The 27,730-nt window shown below is 38.4% G+C and overlaps 1 protein-coding gene across 2 annotated transcripts in view; it reads left to right on the top strand.

Moving 5' to 3' along the window:
- The window catches only part of PACSIN2 (protein kinase C and casein kinase substrate in neurons 2), a 61,166-nt gene extending 44,071 nt beyond the window's left edge, over positions 1-17,095 (top strand). The window contains exons 3-11 of one of the 2 annotated variants that reach the window (XM_010563579.1): positions 2,339-2,495; positions 3,245-3,480; positions 4,187-4,342; positions 5,457-5,632; positions 6,612-6,732; positions 8,814-8,938; positions 9,617-9,733; positions 10,691-10,887; positions 15,264-17,095. In XM_010563579.1, coding sequence (XP_010561881.1) covers positions 2,339-2,495; positions 3,245-3,480; positions 4,187-4,342; positions 5,457-5,632; positions 6,612-6,732; positions 8,814-8,938; positions 9,617-9,733; positions 10,691-10,887; positions 15,264-15,376 — 1,398 coding nt within the window. In that variant the 3' untranslated portion in view covers positions 15,377-17,095. The remainder of the gene's footprint in view (positions 1-2,338; positions 2,496-3,244; positions 3,481-4,186; positions 4,343-5,456; positions 5,633-6,611; positions 6,733-8,813; positions 8,939-9,616; positions 9,734-10,690; positions 10,888-15,263) is intronic. The other variant, XM_010563580.1, reaches the window with a different exon arrangement.
- The last annotated feature ends 10,635 nt before the right edge of the window (positions 17,096-27,730 follow it).

Raw genomic sequence — 27,730 nt, 5'->3', positions numbered from 1 at the left:
ATATTAGTATAAAAAGCTCTCTTTGGAATACTAGGTTGTTATTTTCTAGTATTGTAGGCCTGATTCTTCTTTATACTGGTTCTAAACTGTGATGCTAGTTCCTTCAGTCCTCCTGTGGAGAAGGAGGTAGCTTGGGTCAATTATCTGTGGTCTGCATGCAGTTCTTTTAAGGTGGCCTTATGTCATAATAGTGAGTGGACCATAATAGGTAAACTAATTCAGTTCTCTGAATACCTGCCTGAGATTTGGCAACTGCTAGATATTACCATGAGGTTAGAATTTGCTCAGACAACACAAAATGAAAGCATTAAAAATACCATGAGGCAGCCAGCTCCAATTCAATATTAGCATTTAAAATGCTAATTTAATAGTGAAAATTTATGAAAGGAAGTGTTCGTGCTAGAGACATAAATCCCTGGGCATATAACTGGAGACACAAATTGATGCTAATGTAAGGCTTCAGTAGTTGTGCCAAGCTCGCATAACCTGTTTTAAGTCTGCTTGGCTGTGAACCTACAGCTGGAGTAATTTTGAGCAGATGAATGATTTGCCCTTCCAATACAAAGGCTTTAGAAAGTATTCTTTGAGATACTTAATTTTCTTAATGCTTTGATTACATAGGTATATTATATTTGTTAGTGTACAGTGTTAGTTTGAAACTGCCTACTTCTCAATTTCTATTTCTCCTGAAAATGAGAGGTTATTTTTCATACTTTCTTGTTAATAGATGAAATCTGTTTTGACATGGATGCATTGACTATCTTGATTTTTGATGTTAGCTTCTTTGTGATGCTGGTAGCTTCTTATCTTCAATTATATTGTGACTTAAGTTTAAAGGTGGTGGTGGGGTGCATGTACTTTTTTTTTTTTTTTACACGATTTAGACAAATCAGTGACTGCTAACTAATGCTTTTCACAGATGCTACCTAAATTTCTTTGATCTGTTGAAACAGATCTAGTCCAAAACCATGCCCAAATGAATGCTTTGAGGCCACTAAAGGAATTGGTTTTGTCCTTGTCACTGATGATTTTGACCTGTCCCCCCCCCCCCGCTTTGATGAGGTGTCCTAACATATATCTATATTTATCAGCATAGTCACCTATTTTTCCATTTTTCCAGCACTTAATAGAGGTTTTTCCCTTTTTAAGAGTATTTCCCTATATACTTTGAGGAGTTTTTCCTCAAGCAGATGGCTTGCATGTACATCTGCTGACAAAATTCCGAATAAATGCAAACCTAAAAGTTGGATGGTTTAATGTATTTAAGATGTGAATCAGATATGATTCAAATGTAAAAAATACAAACATGCTTTAAGTATTTGAATGTTTAATCTACTGCCTTACTGCTAATCTTTATTTTTCAGTCAGGTGGTTAGGGCAGATAAGAAACTGTGATAATTAATAGGCTGTACAAATTCTGTTATCCAAGTTCTTATGTCTTGTTTAATCTTTACAAAAGCCAACCTGAGTGACCTTGAAATTGGTGGAAATATTACTCTGGGAGCAGTATCAGGCTTTTTTTTTCCCTTCAGTCATCTAGATTGGTGATTCCATATTGGTGTGTACACAAAAGTGAAAGCATTCATTATATAATGGACTTTCATTATATAGTGTGCATTTTTCTCTGTCCTCATCCTTGTGTAGCTTGTACACTGAGCAACTATGGGGTTTTTTCTTTAGCATTCGCAAGTTAATTCTAGTTATGGGAACTCCATGTCATTGCTGTCAGTATCTTCCCACATGAAATTCTACCATATACTTTCAAAATAGTTGCTATCTAGTTTGTCAGCAGTGAAGCACAGCTGTAACAAAGGGCACATCTGGTCTCTGCTGTATATATAGTGGTTGTGCTTTCTCTGTACTGCTATTATTATCCTTGATAGAGATGTTGCAATACTCTTTTGCATGTCTTTACAGTTTTATTAATCCTGAAAGATTAAACATAGCATAAAATTAAGGCATTAGGTACTTAATAATAAGCATGGAAGAGGGAAATACTGTATTTGTGTTAAATATCTTGATTATCCAAAACATTACCAAGCAATAATAATGCAGAACAATTGTGATGACTGTCCATAATTATATTGTGGGACTAATAAAATATAATAAAGCTTTCACTTTTAAAATTAATAACTTTTTTTACAGGAGAACTTGTGGCCTTTGTGGTGGTGTTGCAGTTAGGTGTTAAGATTAATTGGAAAAATACCTTATGCTATAATTGATTAATTCCTGCTAGTAGATTATCTTGCTCCTAGGTAACAGTATTTTTGTTAATTAGAGATTTTTCTTGTTTTCAGAGCTTTAAAGCAGGAATTGTTAAGTATTTGTCTCTTTATAGGTTGGAAATTACAAGCGGACAGTAAAACGAATTGATGATGGTCACAGACTTTGCAATGATCTTATGAATTGTATTCATGAACGGGCACGAATAGAGAAGGTCTATGCTCAGCAGCTGACAGAATGGGCAAAAAGGTGGAAACAGCTTGTGGAAAAAGGTAATATATTCTGATTTTGAACTCTGAAAACTTTCTCAAATGGAAAGAAATGTTTCTGTATATCTTTGTTTTGGTAAGTACAAAGTAGAATTTTTGTACTTTTTAGCCTATAATGGAGCCTTTGCAAAAGGCTCAGTAATGTAACAAACGATCAAGCTTTTCTTGATTTAAAACAAAGAAAGCCCTGCTCCTTTGCTAGTTTGCTTGTTTCTTACTGAAGCAGGTGAATCTTGCCTCCAGTGTTGGGGTATCCAAATAGATTCAGTTCTAGAGAACTGGCTGTTTCTAGGTAACTAATGGCATAGAAATCAGTTTGAGAAGTATATCTGAACAATAAGGGGCAGTGGTTGTGGGGGAAAGACTAGTAATAAGAGCTAGGCATTGCTCTAATGGAAGACTAACCTGATACTGTTTTAATACATTCTGAAACATTTTGTCCTTTCCTGGTTATTCATGCTTCAAAAAGTGTGTTGAGAAATTGAAGGCACTTCAGATAGGAGCTAATAGGTGGAATATGGAGAATCATAGTACAGGGAGAAGGAGGCCGGACTAAATGAGTACTATTTCTTCTGGTGTAAAAATTTGTAATGTTCTAAATTTATCTGAAAAGAAACTGTTCCCTTTTCTAGGTTTGCATCAATATTGCTGTTTACAAGTGAATATAAGTCAATAGCTTCAGGAAGTTTCTTGGGAATATAAGTTCCATGTGGGTGATGGTTACTGAGAATGACACTTTCTGTTGTGTTTAGGCCCACAGTATGGAACAGTAGAAAGGGCTTGGTGTGCTTTTATGTCAGAAGCTGAAAAAGTGAGTGAACTACATCTAGAAGTAAAAGGTTCACTGATGAATGAAGACTTTGAAAAAATCAAGAACTGGCAGAAGGAAGCCTTTCATAAGCAAATGATGGGAGGATTTAAGGAAACCAAAGAAGCAGAAGATGGATTTAGGAAAGCTCAGAAACCCTGGGCAAAAAAGCTGAAAGAGGTACAGCAGTAGATTATGTATTAGATATCCTGTGTTACACTATATTAATGTCTCAAATCTCTATAAGGGAGTAAACTCCCTATTCTCTCTGCTGGACCCTCCTTTCTCAAACAGATCTCTTGCTTTCTGTCCTCTTCTGAAAATAAGTATTTTTCTCTTGGTCTCTACTAATCTTGATGACTTCAGTGAAAATCTGGAAAAAGTGGAATTTAAGCTATTATTTTAATAGTATCTGATTTCATGCGTTTGAAAGTTATGAATTGCTCAAAGGAATGAGCAGGGGAAAAGTATTTGTGGGGTTTTTTTTCCTTGTCATGCAACATTATTCTTAAATAAGAGGCTTGTAGAAGAAGGGAAGCAGGAGAACATGGGCATGAAGAAAAAATGTTCTATTGGGCACTTTCTGTAAACCTTTTCTTGAGTCTGTTCCACGCTTCTTTAAGCTGTATGAGTGACATTTCTTGTATGGTGAGAGAATGATGATTCATAAGTACTACAATAATTTCCTTACTTTCATTCTTGTGTATTGTTCATTCCTTGGCCTAAATGAAAAAAAAAATTTTTTTTTTTTCCAAAAAAAAGAAAGAACATCCTGAATCAAACCCTGACACTTTCTTTATTGCAACACAATTATAAGGCTAAACAATTCAGTTGATGGTTGTTTTATAAACTGTCGCAGATGCAAAGATTCAAATCTACTTTGTAGGTGGAAGCTGCAAAGAAAGCATACCATGCGGCCTGCAAAGAGGAGAAACTGGCTGTATCCAGAGAAACAAATAGCAAAGCTGATCCAGCACTAAATCCTGAACAACTTAAGAAATTACAAGACAAAGTGGAGAGAAGCAAACAAGATGTACTAAAGGTATACTGTATACTAACATACTGTTCATATGCAGTATTTTTAACCTATAGCTTGTGCATATTTAAGCTTTTTTTTTCTTCTTCCTTAATGTGCTCTGGACTGCAGTGCAGCTCACTTTCAGTTATGGTCCTATACCAAAACTTAGAGTTTTCTTCAAAACATATGTGATTGCCAAGTTGTTCTTCTGTGAAGAATAGATTATGCATTGCCTCTATTTCATGTAGGTACTTTCAGCAGGGAAGGAAGCAGAATAAGACAGTGAAGTTCTAGGACAGAGTTCTACTCATTTAGTAGTGAGGGTTGAGTTATTTCACTTGAGAGGCTGTGAGATAGGTGCTTAAAGCTTGCTGACAACATCTAAACTTGTAGTCATTCTTGACTGCAGAATGCATTTTTTTAAGAAAGTAAACTGATATAATCCATTTAAATAAAAGTAAATACAATTGTGGAAATGCCATTCTATTGTCCAGTTTGATTTCTCTCTTCAGTGGGCTGCTACCAAAAGGCTTTTCTTGTGTGACTTTGAATCTTCAAAGACATCTTTTCCCCCTGAGAATGTTGTTCTGTGATCTGGAAGGCTGATGTTACATGGGGTGGGATCTTTTAATTCCTGTCTGTGGACTACTTCTGTAAATTAGTGTAGACTCTGAGGTTCTATCTGTTAACTGAGCTCACAGTGTATGCAATCTATATTCACAGGGATGTATACAATGTTTGGTTTTTTTGGTCATAACTCACACTTGACTATGTAAATTACTGAATGGGAAAAGACAACACTTTGAAATTATTTGGAGATCTTTAAATAAGGGACCTGTAACTTGAAAGACTGCCTGGTCTGATTTACTCTGTGGCTCCTTTGGTTTTTATCTTTAGTATTACATTAACATTTGTCATGGCTTCTGTTAAAAAGCCAGGTAACAGGCTTAGAACTTTATTGTAACTGTTCTGCAGTTTTGTTAGATAACTCTCATCGTGACCTAACTTAGGTACTGTGGTCATGAAAAGAGAATGCATTTTGGGAACTTCTGGTCTAAATCTTAGCCATTACTACATTGATAAGTCTGTTATGTAGGGTAGTAATAAAATACTAATTGTTTTTTTTTCCACCCCCCAGACAAAAGAAAAGTATGAAAAATCACTGAAAGAATTAGATAATGCCACTCCTCAATACATGGAAAACATGGAGCAGGTATTTGAACAGTGTCAGCAGTTTGAGGAAAAACGCTTACGTTTCTTTCGAGAAGTGTTGTTGGAAGTTCAAAAACACCTTGACTTGTCTAATGTTGCAAGGTAAAACTGTGTAAGACTTCAAAAATTAATGCTTAATACTCTTCAATGAAAAGTAATCCATAGTTCCAAGTAGATTAGAGTTTAGAATCTAATTTGTTTCTAATGTGTTGCTTCAATTTGTTTAAAGTGTAAGTGAAAGAGCTTAATTCGTTTTGTCCAAGATCAGATTAGCATCTGTCTCTAACGTTTACTAGTTTTTTTTTTTGTATAAAACAATTGTATTTGTAGTCACAGCCTGTAGAGCAAATGCATCGTGTATGGTCTAGGATCAGGGGATCAAAGTTGTATCTGCACCATGACTTCTATTCTGTAAAATGTTATACTTATGAGAACTCAACTTTAATGAAAAACAGACTAAGAGATAAGTAAAAGTAGTAAGGTTCTTTTTTATAGTATTTGATATTTTGTATAAATAGTACAGTTAGTAATATCATAGAGTACCTAAAACAATAAAAGCAGCTAGCAGATATTATACCTGCACAGGAAAATGTTTAATCCATTTAACTCTGCTTCAGGCTTGAGATTTTTATAATTATTTATAATTCCCATTGGATTAAGACAGGAGTTTTCATAGAATGCTATGGATTTATCACAAAACCAGTTTCTACTGTTTTGTAGGCAAGCTTTTAAATTCAAGAAACTTCAGGATTGGCATTCAGTAATTTAAATACATTTGTATGTAAATCCTACATTTAATGACAGCCCATTAAGTTACTTTACACAAGAGTCAGAATTCTAAAATCTTGGCAAATAAGGATTTTATGTTTTTGTGAACTTCCAGCAAGCTTACTTGTTGGACTACTATTTTTCTTTTACAGGCAATTAATAGGTCTGTCAAAGTTTTTAAAAGTCTGTCCTGATGTAAGGTTTTTTTTCAATACTGTTGTGAACTTTGAAAATATTTTTTTTTTAATTTGACTAGGGGATTTGCCATGTTTCTGAATGTTATACTAAATTCAAAGGCAAATCTGTTTTGCAGTTACAAAAATATCTACCGTGAACTGGAACAGAATATCAAAACAGCAGATGCTGTGGAAGACTTGCGGTGGTTTAGAGCTAATCAAGGTCCAGGGATGTCAATGAATTGGCCTCAGTTTGAGGTAAGGTCAGAGTACTTAAAACCCAGTTTTGTTTTGTCTATTTTTTCCTCTTTGCTTTTTGTCATATTCCTTTCTGGTGTAACTCTTAAATTCAGGCTTCTAGCAGTGAATTTTTTTGTTTTTACAAGTCATAGTAGTTTTCTTTTCTTGATTTCCATTGGGTCTCCTCATCCTCCAACTTTTGGAGGTGATTATATCAGGCACCCATTTAAAGAGAAAAGGGGTAAAACAGGAAACTCTATAGTGATTTTTCTTTTTTAAGTTAAAGTCATTACTGAGCTCATTAGTAAGCCATGGTTTAGTTGATACACCTCTGACATCTGTACATGTTATCCTATATGTTTTTACTTCTCCCCTTTGGTGTCAGACTTCAATTTGAATCTCCTCGCTGTTAGCACATAATTATAGTGTAGGCAGCAAAGACTTTGAAAAAGTTTGAACTAAATACTTCAGTCAGTTCTGAAAATTGGTATTTATAAGTCTTAACTAGTTTTTTGAGTAAAAAAAGTTCCACCTTTAACCAGTTGGTAATTTTACTGCTGAATGCCATCTTCAAAAGAAAGATTTTTTGAAGTAGTGTTCTGCTAACATAGCTTACAAGAAACAAGTACCAGAATGTATCAGTGCAGATCATACTATCAAAGTATCGAATGTCTGGAGCTGAGATGAGTTTGTCTGACCACAATCAGGGATTTAGTTGATATAATTTCTAGGCATTAAATTAATGGAGTGGAAGCATCAACTCTGGAGTGTTCACTGTTCTCTTATTAACCATAATGGAAAATATCACTTGTTTTTAAAATATTGAGTAACTTTTGATTAGAAGGTTTGAGGAAGAAAGCTCGTAACAGTACTGCAGAATTTCTTTGCCTGAAACACTGAACTACAGTTACTTCTGCATGGGGAAATTATCATCCTTTTCGATAAGCATTATAATTAACAGATTAAATACTGTTACTATTTTTCTAATCAAGTTTTTTCTCATTTACATGCTACAAGGATGACGTAAGTAAAAAAAAAAAAGTCATGATCAAATGAATATGAAATTGCATTGTAAACTGCAGATATGCTTAGGTCAGTGGTCTTTATACTATGGTAACTCAGAAATCCAATATGTATCTGTACAAAGTTAAAATGATGAACTATCTCTGAAAAGTTGGCCAGAAATCACTGAAGACTGGCTGACTGTTCTACATGTATAAAGCAGTAGTAATAGCAACTCGCAAAATCTTCTTTTCCTGTTAAAAATACTTATCTCAAATGCTATCTTTTGTATAGCAAACTATCTTCTGACTTCTTTTTACCTTTAAGTCTTCTGAGATGAAAAATGCCTCAGCATAGGATATTTGCTGGCATCCAGTTTGTTCTCTGTTGGTTCCTGCTTTATATCAGTACGCAGCTTAGTTTGACTTGATAGGGAGAAGTTGTGTTTAGGTCTCATCATTCCTGTCTGTCTGCCTTCTAAAAACATCTGAATTGTTGTGTTGATTTGAGCCTTAACTTTTATGGATGGCTTTTAAGGACAATAAATTTCACTAAATCTAGAGTGAAGTACCTTAGGGGCTCAAATCTTAGGGACAGGAGAAGTATTACACAATTAGTTTAAAAATTAGCTGCTTCGTAGGTCATACTTGGACGACTTCTTGAGAAGTAAGCCCTGTCTTAAATTAGATTATAATACCTTTTTAAATCAAATGTAAGGTTTACCTTTTAAAGCCAGATGTCTTGGCATTATTTGAAACAGTAAGCCCTCTCAATACAACTTTTAAAGACCTGCACTGGCCAGCTCCTTTGATTTCTCCAGTTATATGCCAGATATCTGGTCTTTTCAAGGTATTCAGAATACTATGCAGGGAAGTACAGGTACCCTTGGGATTTTGCAAGTAGCACAGGTATCTGCATAGCTAGGGTAGGAACTAGATCAGAACTATAACTGAAACATTTAGAGTAACTTATCTTTTTTAATAATTATTTGTACTGTTGTATGTATAAATGTATGTTCCATTACTCAGCCTGCAAATTAAATGTGATAATTGCATGTTCAATTAAATTTCTCAATCACATTTTGCATTCATTGATAGGAGTGGTCTGCAGATCTGAATCGCACTCTCAGTAGAAGAGAGAAGAAGAAGGCTTCTGATGGAGTGACTCTGACTGGTATTAATCAGACGGGAGATCAAGTTTCGCAGCCTAACAAACATAGCAGGTATTTTGTTTTTCATGCCTAAAAAGACTATTTGGAAAGGATTGTTAACTTCAAGAACACCAAGCTCTACAGGATCATAAAGTCACTGTCCAACCAAATGTTAATTATCTGTGAGCATTTTTAGCGATTGTGCAGCTCACAAAATATTTTGAGAATTATTCTCCATTTTACCATTCTCTTTCCATTGGGAATTAAAAGAAACCAAACAATGCGAAACTGCACTTTCTGTAGCTAATCTGGTAGTTAGTCTGTTGCTACCTTCCCATTTCTAGAAATGACAATTATACTTTGAAATCGTAGCTTGCAAAGTGTTTAGTCACTTCAGAATTCTGGATGTGATTAATACAAAACTGTTAACATAAACTGCTTTAGAAAGGAATGAAACTGGCTAGAAAAATCGCACTGCCTTTTATTGCAGGCAGTAAGAAAAAGAAATTATGGTACACGAAGGATATTCTAATTCTGGACAAATGTATCGTATCTGAGACTTTCCAAACTTTCTTGGGTCTTATGCTACACTTGATAGACATTTGGTTTTTCATTTGGTGGTTTTTGGGTTTGTTTGGGTTTTTTTGGCTGGAAAAGGGGTCTGCTAAGAAACTACTTAGTGGGACACCAATGACTGTTTTACTTTTAAACAGATAGGGTCGCCATAATGCTCTTTCTTTTCCAAATTAGCAGTCTTAGTGTCCAGAGTAACACAGTGCAGTCAGTACAATCAAGTTACAATCCCTTTGAAGATGAAGAAGATACTGGGAGTACTGTCAGTGAAAAGGAGGACAATAAGATCAAAAAGTTGGTGAAATGTTGTTTTTTAATTGTTTTCACACTTGCACTTTCTCTATCCAGGGTTTTCTGGTTTTGGTTTCTATAACACTATGCCAGTCAGTGCATGAAGTCCTTTTGAGTGGTTATGTAAGCAACACTGTAACCTAACTTTGTCTTTCCTAACAGATGCCATATCTGTTGCCCTGATCTTTGGTTTGAAACAACTGGGGTTATTGGCAGTTGCTAACAGAACTGCTATTGCTTTTTTCCTTCCTGTAGCAGTCCTATAAAAATGATAAAACCGATGGGTTTTTCTAGTGAAACTACTTCTGGAGCTTTACTGCTCTGTGTGTTCTCACTGAATAAATCTGCTTTTACGATTGCTTTCTTTTTATTTAGGACCTTCTCAAACAGCTGCCTGTTGCTTCAGTATGCACACCTAGGGTTGTCATACCACTCTCTTAAATGGCATGTGCATGCTCAACAGTGAACTTTTCTTTAAGCGATCAAGTTGTTGCAGTATAATGAAGCTTCATTACTGGTGGATTGCAACATACAAAAAGTGTTGAAAGCTATTGTAGAGGTGCATAGAGATTTGGGAGGAAGGTTCTGCTAAACAATGTAAATGTCTTATCCTAAACCAGATCATTCCTCTCATCTACTGCCTGCACACCTTTTACCTTTCTAGAGTAAATAATCCCATGGATTATATAGATTTCTTGATAGAGAAGTTTTTGGAGTTTGTGGGGAGCTTATCTTTAATATCTTTTTTCTTTTGCCTTTTTCTAACTTTGTAAATGTATTGCAAGAATTTTTTTTTTAATGAGGCATTGTCTGCTAAAGATAGAGAAGATACCAGCAATAAAGTTTCAAAACTGGGCCTTAGAGTGGACTTTAAGCTTAATTAGAGGAACTGGTGTCTTAGTGGTATTTCCAGTGTCCTATTTTAAGAGCAGAAAAGAATAATTTAAAAATTGTTTTCAGTGTTAGCAGCTATGAAAAAAACCAAAGCTACCCTACAGATTGGTCTGATGAAGAGTCCAATAATCCCTTCTCTTCCACTGATGCAAATGGAGACACCAATCCATTTGATGAAGATACCTCTCCTGCAATGGAGGTGAGAGTACGTGCACTCTATGACTATGAGGGCCAAGAGCAAGATGAACTCAGCTTTAAAGCTGGTAAGTTTACAGCATTCACTTTAACATATTTATCAAAAGGAGAAAGGGGGGGGGTGTTTTTCTCTTCAGGTTTTATTTTCTGAAGTCCCCTGTTTCTCTGAATGTACAACTCCACTTAGAGGATCCTATCTAACCCTCACCCCTCCTGATAGTGCTTCTTAGTATCCCCTGTTTGGAAGCACTGGCTTCTAATCTGTTTGGAATGTGTTTGGGTTGCATCTGTTTGGGCTATTCCTTTCTTACCATCTTGTGTTAAACAAAATGAGCTGCAGAATTGATAATCCTATCTCCTCCTTTTCTTAGTGGGTGACAGTAACAGCTGCTGCTTTTAGCTGTCCAGAAATGCCAATGCTACAAAGTTTGTTTTTTAAAAGGAAAAGGCCACAGCAGCTAATCTTAAAACAATATCTAATCAACTGATATTTCTTCTGTTTAAACTGGAAGCATCCCTTTTTTGGCCTCCAATTTCCTACAAGTGATAACTTTTTAAGGTTGAAAACTTAGTCATGGACACATAATTTCTTGTTCTCTCTTTCCATCCCCCTTCAGTGTATGTTAAGCACAGTAATTGTCTTTACCTGTTTTTTTAATCTTACATTATGTTACAGTACACTGACTATACATCTCCCTTCTTAGGATGTGGCATTTCCCTTGAGGTGTTTTTTCCTTTTTTTTTTTTTACATTTTATCTTGCTGCTATAGGAGTTGAGAGAACACATTAGAGGCTGCTGACAGCAGAAACCCATGCACAGTATGTTTGCACACATACAAAGCTGGCACAGGGGTACGATGGCAGCACGCCATGGACGCTGTGGCCTTCAGTTTGTCTGGGCTAGTTCTACCAGTCGTTGTGTGCTGAGCAAGTGCCTGGGCATCATACTCAGCCCCCAAAGCAGGAGACTTCCAAGTTTTTAATTATCTGGCCAGCCTGGAGGCAGCACCCTCTAGTGATGAAAGGTGAAAGCTACACCTTGTCCATGCTTTCGAACTCTGATTTCAGCCAATTATTCTACTCTTTCCCAGAATTGCACATGAAAAGTTTACTAACCAGGAATTCCAGAACAAGATTGCACGAGTAGTTTAGCAAAAGCAAACAGAACTTCAGTTTGTGAAAATGAGATAGGCAGTCTCATTGATCTTGTCTCTTCCCATTTGCTTGTCATTTATTCCCTTCTCCTGTAATAGCTTAGTTGTAGAGGAGCAACAGGATTCAAGTATTGAAAAAAAGTTTGAGAGAACTTTTGGTTCTACTTCCCTTTCAGCTGGGGTTTCTAAGAAGTATGCTACTTCTACACCATCTATTATGGGTCTTAGATGGATGTTACAGCTGAAAGTTAATATGTAGCTAGTCAGTGAACTGCTAGACTTCCATTCTGCTTACAGAGAAAGGTGCTGCTCCGAACAGTGTATTTCTAGGTCATATCCTAAATGCAGTTTGTGGTTTTTAAACTAAAAAGCCCCAAAACTCAGGTGGTAGCGCTCCTGCCTTTCACTCGCCTTGCTCCTTTCTCAGTAGTGAAACTCTATACATCTCACTTTTCTTCTTTGTAGAAAAGTACTGTAGGCTTCTGGAGAGGAGGAATGGGTTGGTTTCTCCATTAACTTTGCTGAATTGTGCCCTGACAGGACAGTACTAACAAAATATGTGGAGCTTTCTCTGGAATGCACAGCAGCTAAAATTATTCTTCAGTCTGTAGACTTTAACTGCTCCTTTTTTCTCAGCAGGGGATGCAAGTATGCTAATCCTCTTGAAATATATATATTGTGCCTGTGAAGCAACAGGGTGGCATTCCAAGGGTTTACAGTAACGGGCCTTTCAGTGGCAAAACTATGCAATGTTTATACACACAGATGTAATAGTTAAATACAAAGTTAGGTATTCTGTGCTTCAGTAGCAGCTGTGTGACTTGCATTAAACTATTTGAACCAAGTGGTTCTCAGTGTGAGGTCTGTAGAAATAAAGTACAGGAAGTATGAACTGAGATGTACGTACACTTAAAAATAGCTTAATACCTTTGAAGGAAGAGCATTAAAGTACATTATAACACCAAATTACATGATTTTATCAATCATAGGAAAAGGATGACATGCTAGGCTATGAATGCCCTTACAGAAGCTGAATTATCATATGGCTATAGTCAAACTTAGTTTTTAGGTAGAAGTATTAGTGTGACTAGGTTTACACTGAACATACAAAAGACTAAGGAAAAAAAATCACCAGGTTGTGCAGGAGCCAATTTAAAATGTACTCACTTCTGTGCTCCTACGTAGACTATGCCTAGACTCCTAAGCAGCTGTCAACAGAGGATTAATGCATTTTAGGGATCAGTTTAAATGTACTCAGATATTCTCAGATGGGATTTCCTTAGGCATTCAAAGAATTTGGCTACAAAGCTTTTGCGATCACCTCTAGGTACATGCTGTAGAATATATGCTCTGCACAGTGTCCATCAAACGTACTTTAATACATGAAACTCCTTTTTATTAGTGGAATACTTTATACATCTGGTGGTTTTTTTCTTGGCAAACAACTGTGGGAGTCTTCCAAAGAGGAAGAATAACTTTGTTTATTCATATCTTGTGAGAGGTTTTATAATTGTGTAACAGGATGGGACATAACCATCTACCATATGTATCTCTCACCCTACTGTCTCTCTGCTGTGGCTGAGAATAAATAGCTACAGTAAATGTAGACCATGCAATGTTGTCAAAATGTGTTATTGTATATGCTATCTTTATCACAGTTGTTAGACTGTTTTCATTGTAACTGTTGTGCAGATGACATTAAAAGTGGTAATATTTTCATAGATCTTCAAGATCACTGAGTTTCCAAATCCTAGCTTTTAATACAAGTACAACTGCATTGGGGCTTACTGTTAATGCAGTGTGGGTTTTTGATAGTCATTGTTTTCACTCTTTATTAACATACACTGCATAGAAGTAGTAGAAACACTTGAAATTGTATACTGTCTCATTCTGCAGCACTAGAAACGGTGGAAAAAATTGTAAATTGTCTCCATAAGCCAAGTACAGTCTGCAATGCCAGACATTTGTTCATAATGTTCTTTTATTAGTTATCTGGTAAACTTACAAACTAGAGGAGATGAGGCTTTAACCTTTTTTATCTAACAGAGGAGCCATAGAAGCTAGATATTTTGTGGAGATTTAATATGAAGCTTGTCCATTTCTACCAAAGAATTTATAGTCCGCAGGCTAGTTCACGTTCTCCTAAATGATACCAAGACTCTGTATATTTGTAGCCATTTGGGACTGTATTAAGTGGTTAATATCTTCAGCATGTATTTCCTATTGCTAACTAAGATGAAACACAAATCAATTTTATCTAGGGAAATAATTTGACGCACATAAGTTGTACAAGGAAATAATTGTTACTTAATGTAGCCTTTTTTGCCTGGCTGAGGTGGACATTCATTTGCTTATATGCAGCATCTTGGAGTCTGCAGACTTTCTAATGCCACAGTATTTCCTGAGGATGTAGAAGATTAGATGTGCATGATAATCAAAATGAGGTTGTTATAGTTCCTAAGTGCCTGAATGGATAATCAGTGTCAGCCTTTGCTGTGTAAGTTAGAAAGCAAATTCTGAGTTATTTTTTCTGGAGCTACAACTGTACATCAGCTTCCAACAACATAAAGCTAGAGCAGTAAAAGGGGAAGTTAAATCCCAATGCTTGTATTTCTTAAAAAGATGAGGAAAGGATAGAGAGAGAGATGTAACAAAGTTTAAGGTAGAAGATTCCTTTAAATCTTTCTGCATCACAACCTAGTATACACTGAAAAGCTGCTAGTATAATTTAAGGCATGGCAGTAAAATTCTCTTGTTTGGTAGCATTTTCCTCCTTATGTTCCAAAAACTCTTAGAGGCATATATACTGACAGTAAGCCTAACGAAACATTTATTTCACTTGCACTGACATTTTGCTGAGGGTCATAAATGTAGGATTATTCTGCTTGTTTAGCGGTAGTTGTACTATCTGCAGCTATCTTCGACTGTTCATACCCTTTAGATATATGGGTGTCTTTGATCTTATAATGAAATAACACTGCATATAGTTTCAAAAGTTTGCATTCTTTATTGTGCTTTAAAAAATGCTATGACCTTTTTGAAATGCCATCAATGTAATGTTTTAGTTTCAAAGTAGCTTGCTGCTTCTCATTTTCTTGAAATTGGGGGCCTTTCATCCCATAAGCACATCTGTGAGTGGTATTCTTAGTATCAAAAGCATGAAGAGCAAAGAAGGGAGGGTTTCTACTGGGGCCTGGGGTGGGCAGGGGAAGAAAAGGGGACATGTGTCATATCTTCCTGGTGTTACTTCAAAGGTTACAGTTCGTTAACAATGTTCATTCTTTGTTCAGGGGATGAGTTAACTAAAATGGAGAATGAAGATGAGCAGGGTTGGTGCAAAGGACGTCTGGACAACGGACAAGTTGGTTTATACCCAGCAAACTATGTAGAACCAATCCAGTGACAAAGGACAAAGTTAATAAAGAAGTGTTACAAAAGCTCTGTAGGCTTGTACAGTATATATTTAAAGTGAGAGGAAGCTGAATGATGTATAGAGTGTATATATTTCAATGAAAAGGTGAGAGCTTGATACTGAAATCATGGTGATTTAAAGACAAAAGTTTGAACTAATAATTTGACATTGTTTTCACAACTTGTGCACAATGTAAAGGAAAGGGGTTAGGTTGAAAAAATAGTATGATAGGAAAAATACTTTTTAAGCTTTTTCTTCCCACATGGTCTGTTATTGTGAATCCTAAACATTTTTGCATTTTCTATGCTTCTGCCTCACCCTACCCTAGGTATGTGGCTTATGCTCACTTTTGTTTAATCAGTTATTTTAAGTGACCTTCAGTAACTTGCAACTTGAATTTTAAAGATTATAGTTAATTTTCTATTTGTTCTTAGCGATGTCTGAAAGATGCAGTATTTTTTTATTTAAATGCTATGTAGTTAAGCACCTTTTTGTATGCCTGGATTTATCTTTACTTAAATTATGTCATAGATTTAGTCACCAGTTGACTGAATGTAAACTCTTTCCATGTTGTAGTAATCTTTCTATGTTGTCAGCATGGCTTGAAGTTGTAAAACAAATACTGTATTTAATAAATATCTGTTACAGGAGGTTATTTGTAGCAGAGATATCTGCAGGTGTCATGGGTTGGGATTCTATTACGAATGTTGTTTATGTGGTTTGACACTTAAACTAAGAGTTTTCCATCTAGATCTTAAATGGCACTCAAAGATGAATTATGCATAAGTCCCAGAATACTAGCTATTTCCAGCACGTTTGCAGGGAAACAAAATAATCTCCTTTAAACTGCTTATGACTTTTGGGTGGTTTGAAATGTTAAATCTGTGAAGGCTAACTTTTTTGAACAGAGAAGACTGTAAAATAGACTAAATGCTTTTTATTAAGAGCATATCTATGTTGTGTATATGTACATATAATTTGATATTCCAAAATATAAAGAGCATGGCTATTAGTTATCAAGCCTTTCAATGTCAATAAGATTCAGACTATTTTAAGAGTTTAAATTATAGGTATATTTAAATCTGCTTTCCTGCCATATTCGTTACTGTACCATAGCCAAAGTATTCTGTGATTAGATTTTCAGAAGTACAGTAAATACAGTAACATACTCAAAATCAGTATTTGTGGATAAATTTGTGGGTTAAAATATAAACTAGCTTTAGTCCTTACATGGATTATTGTAGCAGAACACTGTAAAATCTACATTTGTTTGCAGTTACAACTTGGCCATCTGTAATCATGTCAAATAGTATGCATTTGTGACACTTAAAACTGGGTTGTAAAATTACAGCAGATTTGTGTTTAAAAAAACTTAAGTATCAGGTAAGTAGATATGCTTATGTTAGGAAGCTACACTGTAATGAAGCTAACAAACCTGTTTTGAGGTAACTATAGAACACCGTTGGTAGTCTTGAACTTTATCATTTGCTTTTTGAGCTTATAGATATATTTAGTCATCGTTTTCAATTAATCAAAATGTACAAGCTTAGAAAGTGAATGTATGTATATGTCTGTCACAGAAAACTTACCAACATAATTGTTCATCCACAAGACGGTTACTAAAATTGTCAGGAATTACTGGTTTGGGTCTCTGTATTGTAAAATATTTTAGAAAACAATAAAATCTCTTAATCTCTTAAATACACAGAATGTACCTTTTACTATTTCAGTGTATGTGAAAATATTCTTATGAAGCAAATAATCTGTGCATTTCATTGCAATTCAAGGTGACAAAATCTGCATTGTCTAAAAGAGCCATAAAGAGAATTAGGACATTAGTGGCATTGTGCTGTTAACAAAAAAGGGGAGGTGCAGTGCATAGCAGCTCTTGGCAAGATATTCCAGCAAAATCTTTATGGAAGAAGAGGAGACCATGTGTTTCATGGGTATGCAGAATCTACTGTGATGCTGCTTTCTGTGATGTAGTCAAGTCTGATATAACTTGGGTGAGCAGCTAGGCTTTTTTTTTTTTTTAATAATATCTGAATCTTTTCTGCCTTTTTTGAGTTTTCTGGTTGACTGGCAGTGATTAATGTAGTAGTGTTTGTGATGGCTAGCTGAAAGTTTATCTTGTCTCCCCCATCCATACTGCATCTTTTAATCTAAATAAAGTACTAGTTCTTTATGCTGGCTGTCCAGTTCAGTGAAGGCACCATGGGATCCAAGTGGGTCTCTAATCCAATGGAATCCTAGAGGTCTCTAGTCCAGTGTCCTATTTAAAGCGCAGTCAACTCTGCATTCAGACCAGGTTGCTCAGGCCTTTGAGCTAGTCTGAAAAACTTCCAAACCTCTCTGTTCCAATTCTTACAATGTTTAATTATATTTTTTCCCCATTTTATTTGTGATTAGAACCTGCCCTATTGCAATTTATGACTGTTGAGTGTCATTCTGCTGGGCTTGGATGGAGCCTGGCTCTGTCATTTTGGTAGCCTCCTCATAGGTGCTGGAAGGCTGCTCTTGGGACCCCCAGACTAATCTCTTCTCCAGGCTGAACAAGCCCCATTCCCTCAGCCTCTCCTCACAGTGCTCCAGTCCCCTCACATCCCTCCACTGTACTTGCTCAAGTTTATCAGGATCTTATACTAAGTGTGGGTGGGGAGGGTGTCCAAAACCAGACAGTGTCTTCCATAATACTGAGTAGCAGAAGCTAATGGCAAACTTACTTATAAAACATTTTTTAAATAATAAAGTATTTTTATTTCACTGCTAACAAGTATAAACAATAGGCCATTTTAAGTGCTTGAAGTTCTTATTAGACTTAATTTCAATGAGAACTTTGGTTAACAGACTTGGATTTGGTCAAATGACAACTACTAGTTTCATCCTCATTTTGAATGGACAGCTGTTTACCTTGCACAGATGAATTCAGTTGAGAATTTGCTTTAAGAACATGGATCTTACCTCATTATCTAGTATATAAAGTTTGCATATACTCATCATAACCAAATTTAGAATGAGAATGTAAGGGACTTCTGGTGGCTACCTAGCCCAGCCAGGGAACCTCAAAGCAGGTCTGGTTAGAGCAGGTTGTTCAGGGCTTGTCCAGATGAGTCTTGAACATCTCCAAGGATGAAGAGTCCACCACCTTTCTGAGCAGCCCGTTTTAGTGGTTCATCACTTTCACCATGAGGAATTTTTTTCCTTACGTGTATCAGTTTCTCATGTTTCCTCTTGCACTTCGCTTGTGCACCTTTAAGAGTGTAGCACCAGCTTCTCTATGCTTTTCCATTAGGTAGCTTTAGCCTGCTAGCTACACTTGTACTAATACAGCCCGGTGTGCTGTGGGCTGCCTTTACTGCAAGGACATGCTGCTGATTCATGTTGTTCACTTGGATACCTAGGTCTTTTTCTGGAGAGCTTCTTTTTATCCTGTCAGCATCCAGTCTGTCCTGCTGAGATGGAGTAACTCTGTGCAGGTACAGGACGCTGCATTTGCCTTTGGTGTTCATGAGGTGTTCCTGTCAGCCTGGTTCTCAAGAGTTAGCTCCCTCTAAGCAGTGGCCCTCTATAATCTGGTACCATCTGCAGGCTTGTTGAGAGTGTGTTCTGTCCCATCATCCAGGTTATAAAGGCATTAAATAATATTAGCCGTAGTGTCCATCCCTCAGGATTTCAGTTGGGTTTTGTATGCCCAGTCACAACCCTTTGAGCCTGACAGTCCAGACAATTTTCTATCCAGTCTATTTAGTCACCTGTTTGGTTGTAAGGATACTATGGGAGCCTGTGTCAAAAGCCTTGCTACAGTCAGTAAAAGTAAGTAATGAAGCCTGTTGAGCAACAATAGAGAAATTTTCCTTGTAAGTTTATCCTGTGTTTAAGCAGCTATACTTCACTTTCACAGGATTAAAGTTACAAGGTATAAAAGGAGAATATGCTGGTCAGAATGTAATTTCTCCCCATCCTGTCCTGTTTCCCTTAACGTTCTGAAGGGAAATAGTATGTTTCAAAACTTACTTGTGTTTATTTGCTTGTACTGATTGAGCTCCCCAAACATTGCTGTGACCTTAGGCATGTTTCAATCTTACAGCATGAAAATACTTGCCACTTGCATAGCATTTCTTAAATGCTTTGAAAACATGTAGTGCCTGGTTTCACAAAAGCTGTTGACTTTTTAATCAGGATAGAATCATTTAGGTTGGAAAAGACCATTAAGATCATTGAGTGTAACTGTTAAACTAACACTGCCAAGTCCAGCACTAAACCATGTCCCCGAGTACCGTGTCCACATGTCTTTTAAATACCTCCAGGGATGGTGACTCAACCACTTCCCTGGGCAGTCTGTTCCTATGCTTGACAACCTTTTCAGTGAAGAAATTTTTCCTAATGTCCTATATAAACCTCCCCTGGCGCAACTTGAGGCCGTTTCCTCTTGTCCTATTGCTTGTTACTTGGGAGAATAGACTGACACCCACCTCGCTGCAACCGCCTTTCAGGTAGTTGTAGAGAGCGATAAGGTCTCCCCTGAGCCTCCTTTCTCCAGCCTAAACAACCCCAGTTCCCTCAGCTGCTCCTCATAAGACTTGTGCTCTAGACCCTTCTCCAGCTTCATTGCCCTTCTTTGGACACGCTCCAGCACCTCAATGTCTGTCTTGTAGTGAGGGGCCCAAAACTGAACATAGCATTTGAGGTGCAGCCTCACCAGTGCTGAGTACAGGGGGATGATCACTGCCCTAGTCGTGCTGGCTGTACTATTTCTGATACAAGCCAGGATGCTGTTGGCCTTCTTGGACACCTGGGCACACTGCTGGCCTGTATTCAGCTGGCTGTTGACCAACACCCCCAGGTCCTTTTCTGCCGGGCAGCTTTCCAGCTACTCTTCCCCAAGCCTGTAGCGCTGCATGGGGTTGTTGTGTCCCAAGTGCAGGACCCAGCACTGAGCCTTGCTGAACCTCATACAGTTGGCCTTGGCCCATCGATCCAGCCTGTCCAGATCCCTCTGTAGAGCCTTCCTGCCCTCAAGTAGATCAACATTCCCTCCCAACTTGGTGTCATCTGCAAACTTACTGAGGGTGCAGTCGATCCCCTCATCCAGATCATTGATAAAGATATTAAACAGAACTGGCCCCAATAGTGAGCCCTGGGGAACACCACTTGTGACTGGCTGCCAACTGCATCCATTCACCACAGTGATATTTGCAGTGATCACTGAACAAATTAGGTGTTTTGTCTTTTTTTAGTGTAATTTTGGTATTTATTTCCAGTAATTGATAACACCGATGAATTCATCTAGTTAAGATGGAACATCCAGAGAATCTTTTCAGGAAAATAACAGGCTATTTTATTAGAGAAGGTGCAGAGGTAAGCAGTTCCTGATACACAATACAAAGTAATATTAAAATTTCTCTTAAGTTGTTGCTTCTGAGACTGAAAGCTTGACACCAAAATTTTGAACACACTTTCCCCAAACTGCCTTTTAACTTACCTGTAAGCTATAATATGAACATATATATGATATTTGCTATACACATACAAGAAGCCAAAAGTAAAGCTATACCCTCAACGTAATAAACAAATCCATTCCTATTACCTCTTGTTGAGATGTCTGTGAAGTTTGTCTGATGTACTAATACTGTTCTCACCATGGCTGAACTGATTTTTTTTTTTCTGTTCTAACATCTTTCTTCCAATCACGTCTTTATTCATAACACTTGCAAAGCAAAAATTAAGGCAGACTTCACAATTGGAGATAAATAGAAATACTGAGGCTTCTAGTGGGAGATCCAAACAGACAATTAATGGGATGGTCTTGTACTAATCTGATATGATTTGCATGATTTTAAAAATAACAGTTGTTCGCTGTATATTATTGTAAAACAAAGAAGAAAAGGGATAGAATGGAGAATGCTATACTGAGGGTTGGATATCCAGCAGCAATACTTCCTGTTCTCCTGGAGTTGCATCTGTTTTAAAAAATAATTTAAGATTACATAATCTTTCTCTAACGTTTCTGGTTTGGCAGAAAGTTGTTCATTCACCTCAAAACAACAGGGAGCTTGCTAATTGTGGCTGAAAGCATACCTAGTGGTCAATTTGAAGAGCTGCAGATTCTGTTCCTGAAATGAGAGAATACAATATAATCCCAGTATTACTGGAATACTTCCTCATTTTGTTTGAACTAAAATATAAACAGCAATTTCAGAACCTGAGAAGGGTCATTTGGTAATTACTGCAGTAGACAATACCTTCAGTGTGTTTGACACCTAGCAGTTTACCTGCTAATGCTCAGAATGTATCATTATCAGCCTGCTTTACTTGCTTTCTCCTGTTAGAAATTCAGATTCCTCTGCGATACTATATTAATCCTTTAGCACAAAATTTCAAAAATACTTCAGGTGCTTCTTGAACCTTTCATTGAGGGGACAGTACCCATGTACATCTGAAAGTTTTACTGTGTGCCTGTCCACATTTCTAAAGGTGCAACCTCTTCTCTAAGAACGACTATAGTAGGTCAGATGAGGTCTGTGTCAGTGCTGTGTAGTCGGTGCCTTGGGAAGAGTGTAGGAACAGGATGACACACAATGATACTTCAGCCATGTTATTTTCAGTTTTCAATGATCTCTGTCTTTGGTCCTATTAAATAAGAAAAATTTAATTCTTTCCTCGTAGTTTTGAAAATTCAGTTCACTGCTTTTGCAACCACTGAACACCACACTATTGTTCATACAGATCTAAGTGAAGTAGTTCAGAAAAGAGAACCTGTAATCAGTTCCAGAAAGACAGCCAGTAATGCTTTTTCTTAGCAGTTGCTAGTTCTGACCCCATTAGATAGGTTCAGACTGTTATTTTTGTTTTGCATTTGACTTTGAAATTCCCTTGTTGCTTTATCTGGTCATTCAGTCCTGTACAAGATCCCTTTGCAGCTGTTTTCCACTTCTGTGATTGTAAGTAATTTAATATCAATAAACTGCCACATTTCTACTTGCCCTTTTTGTAGATAAATACTTAAATCTACTAGTCCAGGCATGAATCCCTCTGGAGGGGACACTGTTAACTTTCCACTTTTTATTACTGTAGTCAATAACTGATTTATTAAATGATCATTTCCTTTATTTCATGGCAGTTCGCTTCAGCTCTTCTGAGGGACATTAGCAAGAACTTTTTGAAAATCCAAGTCACCTTTTACCTTAGCTAGATCATTTTTCCATGAAATCTCCAACGATGTGAGGTAAACAACCATATCAGTTGTGAAGTACTATGATGACAGATATTTCTAGAATCCCTATGCAGAAAACACTGACATTTGATTACCCTAGCGTAGATGAAATGCTATCGTGTGGCAAATGTAGGTGGTTTTTGCAATGGGATGATACCTCTGGTAGCTTTGCAAGTCCCTTGCTTTGCTAATACAAACAGGCTTGCCTAAGCACAACTGATTATTGAGTGTGCAGAGGGGTTGTCGGTAAATTACAGTATAGTAACTTTCTGACTTTGTACTGGTCCATGTCGTTGAGATGTAGATGACTTTCATGAGTGGAAAGCTCCAGAAAACCTCACCTGTTTGAAGTGGTTATGCTTCTTGATGCTATCAGTACAAACAATGCATTAGTACTAAATAAAAATGTATTATTGATGTGTTGAACTAGTTTCAACTGGTTTTTAATGTAGTTACTAAACTTCATTTCCATATTGTGGGAGTAGGCATTTGGATGCTTGGTCTTTCTGCTCTAGAGAAGAGATTTTCTGTATGGACTGTTTGTACTGGAATGATACATGTCTGGGACTATGTTGTGTCTTTGAGGATATCATTTGCAGAGAGCGCCTGGCCTAAAACTTCTCAAGCTACAACTGTCATAAGGCAACATATTTTCATTATGCACAATGTAGCTGTGAGCGGTGACAAATTTTGCTCAGTGTGACCATGTTTTCCAAAGGGCACCAAGCCCAATTCATATGTATCCTCTGGCTCTAAGGGAACCTTTGGCACTGGGAAGGTAATGAAGATCTAGCTAGCATGACCTGGGACTATACCTATACTCCCATCTTTCTCAGCAGCGATGTGAAGAGAAAGCAAACAATGGGAGGCTTGATAATAACTGGAGAACAGCACTAGTAGAATTTTACAGAACTAAAAGCTTTGAAGGTTGGGAATGGCAGCAAATCTTTTAGAGCTGTGAGACAACAGGTGACCACTGAACCTGTAATTCCACACAACTCCATGGAGATACAAGTGCCTATCTCTGGTTATCAAATCAGCCAAAGACCTAGAGAACAGACACTTCTCAAGAGATAATCCTGAACAGCTATCCTCCTTTGTATTCATGTGTCCTGGCAGGACTGTCTGGCAAGATCCAGGAGCCCAAGACCTGTGTTGCAGCAGTTTGATAGGTGAGAGTAGGAGAAAGCATTGGAACAGGTTGCTTTGCCTGTGCTGCAGCAGCTCACAGAATTGCTCTGGCACCCCAAAATTGGGTGCCAACAAAATACTACAGGGAGAACCCATCCATTTCAGGCCTAGCCTGGTTAGGCAGAGAAAGGGGTATTAGCACAGAATCATTCAGGGAGGAGGGGCCTCAAAACATCTCAAGTCTAATTTCCTGCTCAAAGTGGGGTCAGCACTGAACTAGGAGCAGGCTGCTGAGGGCTTTGTCTGGTTGGGTCCTAAAAACCTCCAACGGCAGAGTTTCCACAGTTGCTGTGAGCAAACTTCTCCAATGTTTGATTCTCCTCATCATGAAATCTTCTCTTCATATCAAACTGGAACCGTATTCTGGGTTGTTAGTAAGAATAAGAGCACTTGGATTTTAATTTGCAAAACAGCAACACCCAGTGTCATATTCTAGCATGTGGGCAGTGAATTGCTCTGCATTTGCACCTGATTAGAGGGCTTAAAATACACACAGCCTTTCTAGGGAATGCCATAGTTGCCAGGCATTTGTTTCTGAGGGTACACATATAGCAGTCTTCCTCCATGTATATCTTTGTCAGACCAGCTGGCATGGAAGCAATTTTTAAATGGTACTGTGTGCACTGGGAATACAAATGCGTGTATTTTGGACATTCTTGGAAACCACTAGCAAGACATGAAATTACTACACTGAGGCATAACTGGCAAAGCAGTAGCTGTGGTCCACTTTCCCACCACTGCTGCTCTTCTCTGTGCCTTCCCTCTTTCTGCAATCTACTCAAACCAGACACTTGCTGAAGAACAAGAGGCCCACCTCTATTTCTGGAAACATTCATCACCTTTCAGGGCTTATTCTGATGGTTTCCATTATTTAGACTCTAGTTTGCTTCTCCCCTGGGGCTGGGCAAGGTCACCATTAGGGGGAGAATAGGATATGGAGGCTATTTCCAAAATTTCTTGAATAAATTGGCATTCTTCTGCACGGGCAAAGAAAATGACAGTACAACATGCTGTGGATAATGGGACCAGGGAAGGAATCTGTGCTCTTTGGACAGTTTTTTTGTCAAGATGAAAATATGCTGAGGATTGAGGACATAAGCAATGTCAGACCAGGGGAGTCAGTCTTGCTCACTTTGCTGGTCTACTACTGGGTCTGAGTAAGGACCTGCATTGCACATAACAGCTGCTTGCCAAAGCAGAGGACACTCCAGTGCCCAGTCTACGTGCACCCTTGAAGGTAAGTTTTTGGGGGTTTTTGTTTGTTTTATTTACTCAATGTGCAGAACAGCCAGTGAATTACGAGCACTGCCTTTTCACTGACGAGATGGACCAGCTCATCTCTTCCTTCTACTGTTATCTCCATTTGCTATATTACCTTTCTCCCACAACCTAGACGCTGTTCTAAGATTGACTCCAGGACCTGCTTGCCTCCCTCAGATTCATAAGCATGTGCTAAATGCTTTTCTTCCATCTTGTCTAGAACTCATCTCCTAGCAATCAGCTGAGCTTGCAGTCTGCAACAGGAATCTGTCTAGCATGCACACCCACATAGTTGAATTGCAAACTATGGCCTTAGGATAGAATTGCTGTGTCAGTCCAGGTAGAGGCAGCGCAGTGTGTTTCTGAACACTATCAAGGGCTGATACACTTCTTACTTCCTAGACAGAGACTTGTGAGCTGTGTGTGCAAGGTGGCCCTGAACAGCTAGCAGCTTTTTGACATTCCAACTCAGGGGCAGAGAGGTACCACTTCCTGAAATAGGAAGCCAGCAGAAGACAGAAGAACCAGCCCCGCTATGGTGTTACTTGCCTGTGCTTCCCAAAGATGCACTTTGGGTCTCTCAGGTTGCCGCAGTGGCAGGAGGTAGCTTGCGTGCCATTGCCTGGGGAGGCAGCGGCGCAGCTGGAGAAAGTATGGGACAATAAGTATCCTTTTCTAGGATTGTGCCAGACAGGTCAATCTTCAGAATGACCTTGTTTTTCTGATGTTAATTGTTCCAATTTAACTGTCAAGATTGTACCTCTCCTGCTTTTTTTTTTTTTTTTTAATAGTACTTATAAAGATGACATAATGGATTTTTTTTCCTTTGTGGAAACTTGGCAACTCTTTCTCTTTGTGAGGCCAGCAGCTGTAGGCTGGAATGACAATCCTCATGCAGTCAGATGGGATTTGGCAAGTATCTCTGGAGGGAAGTGCGCTGTAGGGAGCACCTATGACTACAAAGGCAATGTTTTCCTGAAATGTAAACTTCAGTTGTAAAGGGAGGTCTCTTGATAGGCATTCTTGATCCCAAGTGATTGTGAAGGGGGTGATTGTATTTGTTGCTATGGAATAGGTAACAACTTATGCTTCTACAGGCTCAGATGTTTTAAGTCTAGTCTCCATGTTACTTGGCTATATGCATACAGATGGATTTTTGGACAGCTATCCTATACTTTGATCAGGCCCCCTACCTGTGATAGTGCCAGACTGAACAAAGTTAATCTGGAGTAAAGAAGTTGCTGGCCTGCTGGCAGCAAACGTCCACACTCTGAAAATAATCAGAGTAAAACGTTCGTGTGTTCAGCTGCCTGCCAGGATAACTAGTGACTGACTCCTGGTGATCAGCAAGGTGCTACAGGGTCAGGGCATGGCTCTGAGTTGCAGTGCTGAGGCCCCGCGCAGGGACAGCACACAGCATATGCTCCAGCAGAAATCCCTGAACCAGTGCTCAAGACTGTGCTCACCACATGACTGCCCCAGGCAGAGTGGCCAGAACTGAGGCAGTAATGCGTCTCCTCACCCTGCATGACTTCCCCAGCTGACCAGTAAGAACTGGGGGTTGTCAGCTTCCATGGGGGACAGTGAACCTCCTGTACTTAAGGCACTGAAGGTGACACAGGTTTGAGGCCGAGGGTCTGAAGCTGGATTTTCATGCAAAGCTTTGAACTTGACTATTTAGATAACTCTATCTATGGCCCTGTTTTTAACAGAAGGTTAGAGCAGACAATCTCCAGAGGTCCCTTCCAACCTAGACGTTTCTGAAAGAAAATGATAAATTATAGAACTTTCGTCTAAACTCTGTTTTTTCCACATATGGATAACTATGCAGTCTTACCTGTCTGTGTCAGAAGCGTAAGGGAAAAGGGGATACAGCCTTGCGAGCCTTGATGGTCTCTGATGAAGAAGAGTGCTAAGACACCAAGCTCTGAAGATCCTGTTATGGATCTGAGCCGAGTTCTATAGAGCCACAAAGTTGTCTTTATTCTGTTTTGCGAGGGCCGCCATTAAGGGCTTTGTTAAAGACTGAACCTTTAGTTCAGTGCTGGCCATGAGGGACCCGGAGTGGCCACTGCAGGACCTCTGCAGCATCCTGGCCAGTGTTCCAGCAAAAGGGTTCATTAGCCTGCCATCTCTGCCTTTGCTGAGCTTCATGGCCCGAGTGACATAATCCTCCTGTAAGGTGGAGTGTGAGGCAGACAGCTGTGACAGAAGGTCTCTGCACGCAACCAATTTCAGTGTGGTGTGGCACTCAAGGTTTTCCAAGTAGGGATACCAGTAAGTTACACGGTTCCTGATTACATTTCTATTATTCTGTTTCCTGTTCTGAGAGGCTTTATGATTTCAGATTTTCGATCTGAACATGCTGCTTTCGGAAGCAGTTAAAACCTGTCGTCTTTTTGCTCTGCCGGTTTGGCACCGACTCATTTGTCCCTGACTGCGTACTTTAGTGCTAGCGAGGAGCGGGAACGATGGTTTTAACTCGAATTTTCACCGAGCCCTTGAAACCTACTTGTTGAGTCCAAGAGCAGAAGCGGGTCTAGTCGCGAGCATAACAACGCGCTTTATCACCAGTCTCGAGGGGAATGCGGCTGCTTCGCTTTTTCCCCATCCAGTGAAGCGGCGTGGGGGGTGGTGTTCTTCCGCGGGTTTTCCTCCCGCGGCCCCATCGCCGCCCCGAG

The sequence above is a fragment of the Haliaeetus leucocephalus genome, unplaced genomic scaffold (assembly GCF_000737465.1).
Source record: "Haliaeetus leucocephalus isolate CR32 unplaced genomic scaffold, Haliaeetus_leucocephalus-4.0 Scaffold170, whole genome shotgun sequence".
Lineage (NCBI taxonomy): Eukaryota > Metazoa > Chordata > Aves > Accipitriformes > Accipitridae > Haliaeetus > Haliaeetus leucocephalus.
Note: the sequence above shows the minus strand (reverse complement) of the source record. Positions and strands in the feature narration are given on the sequence as shown.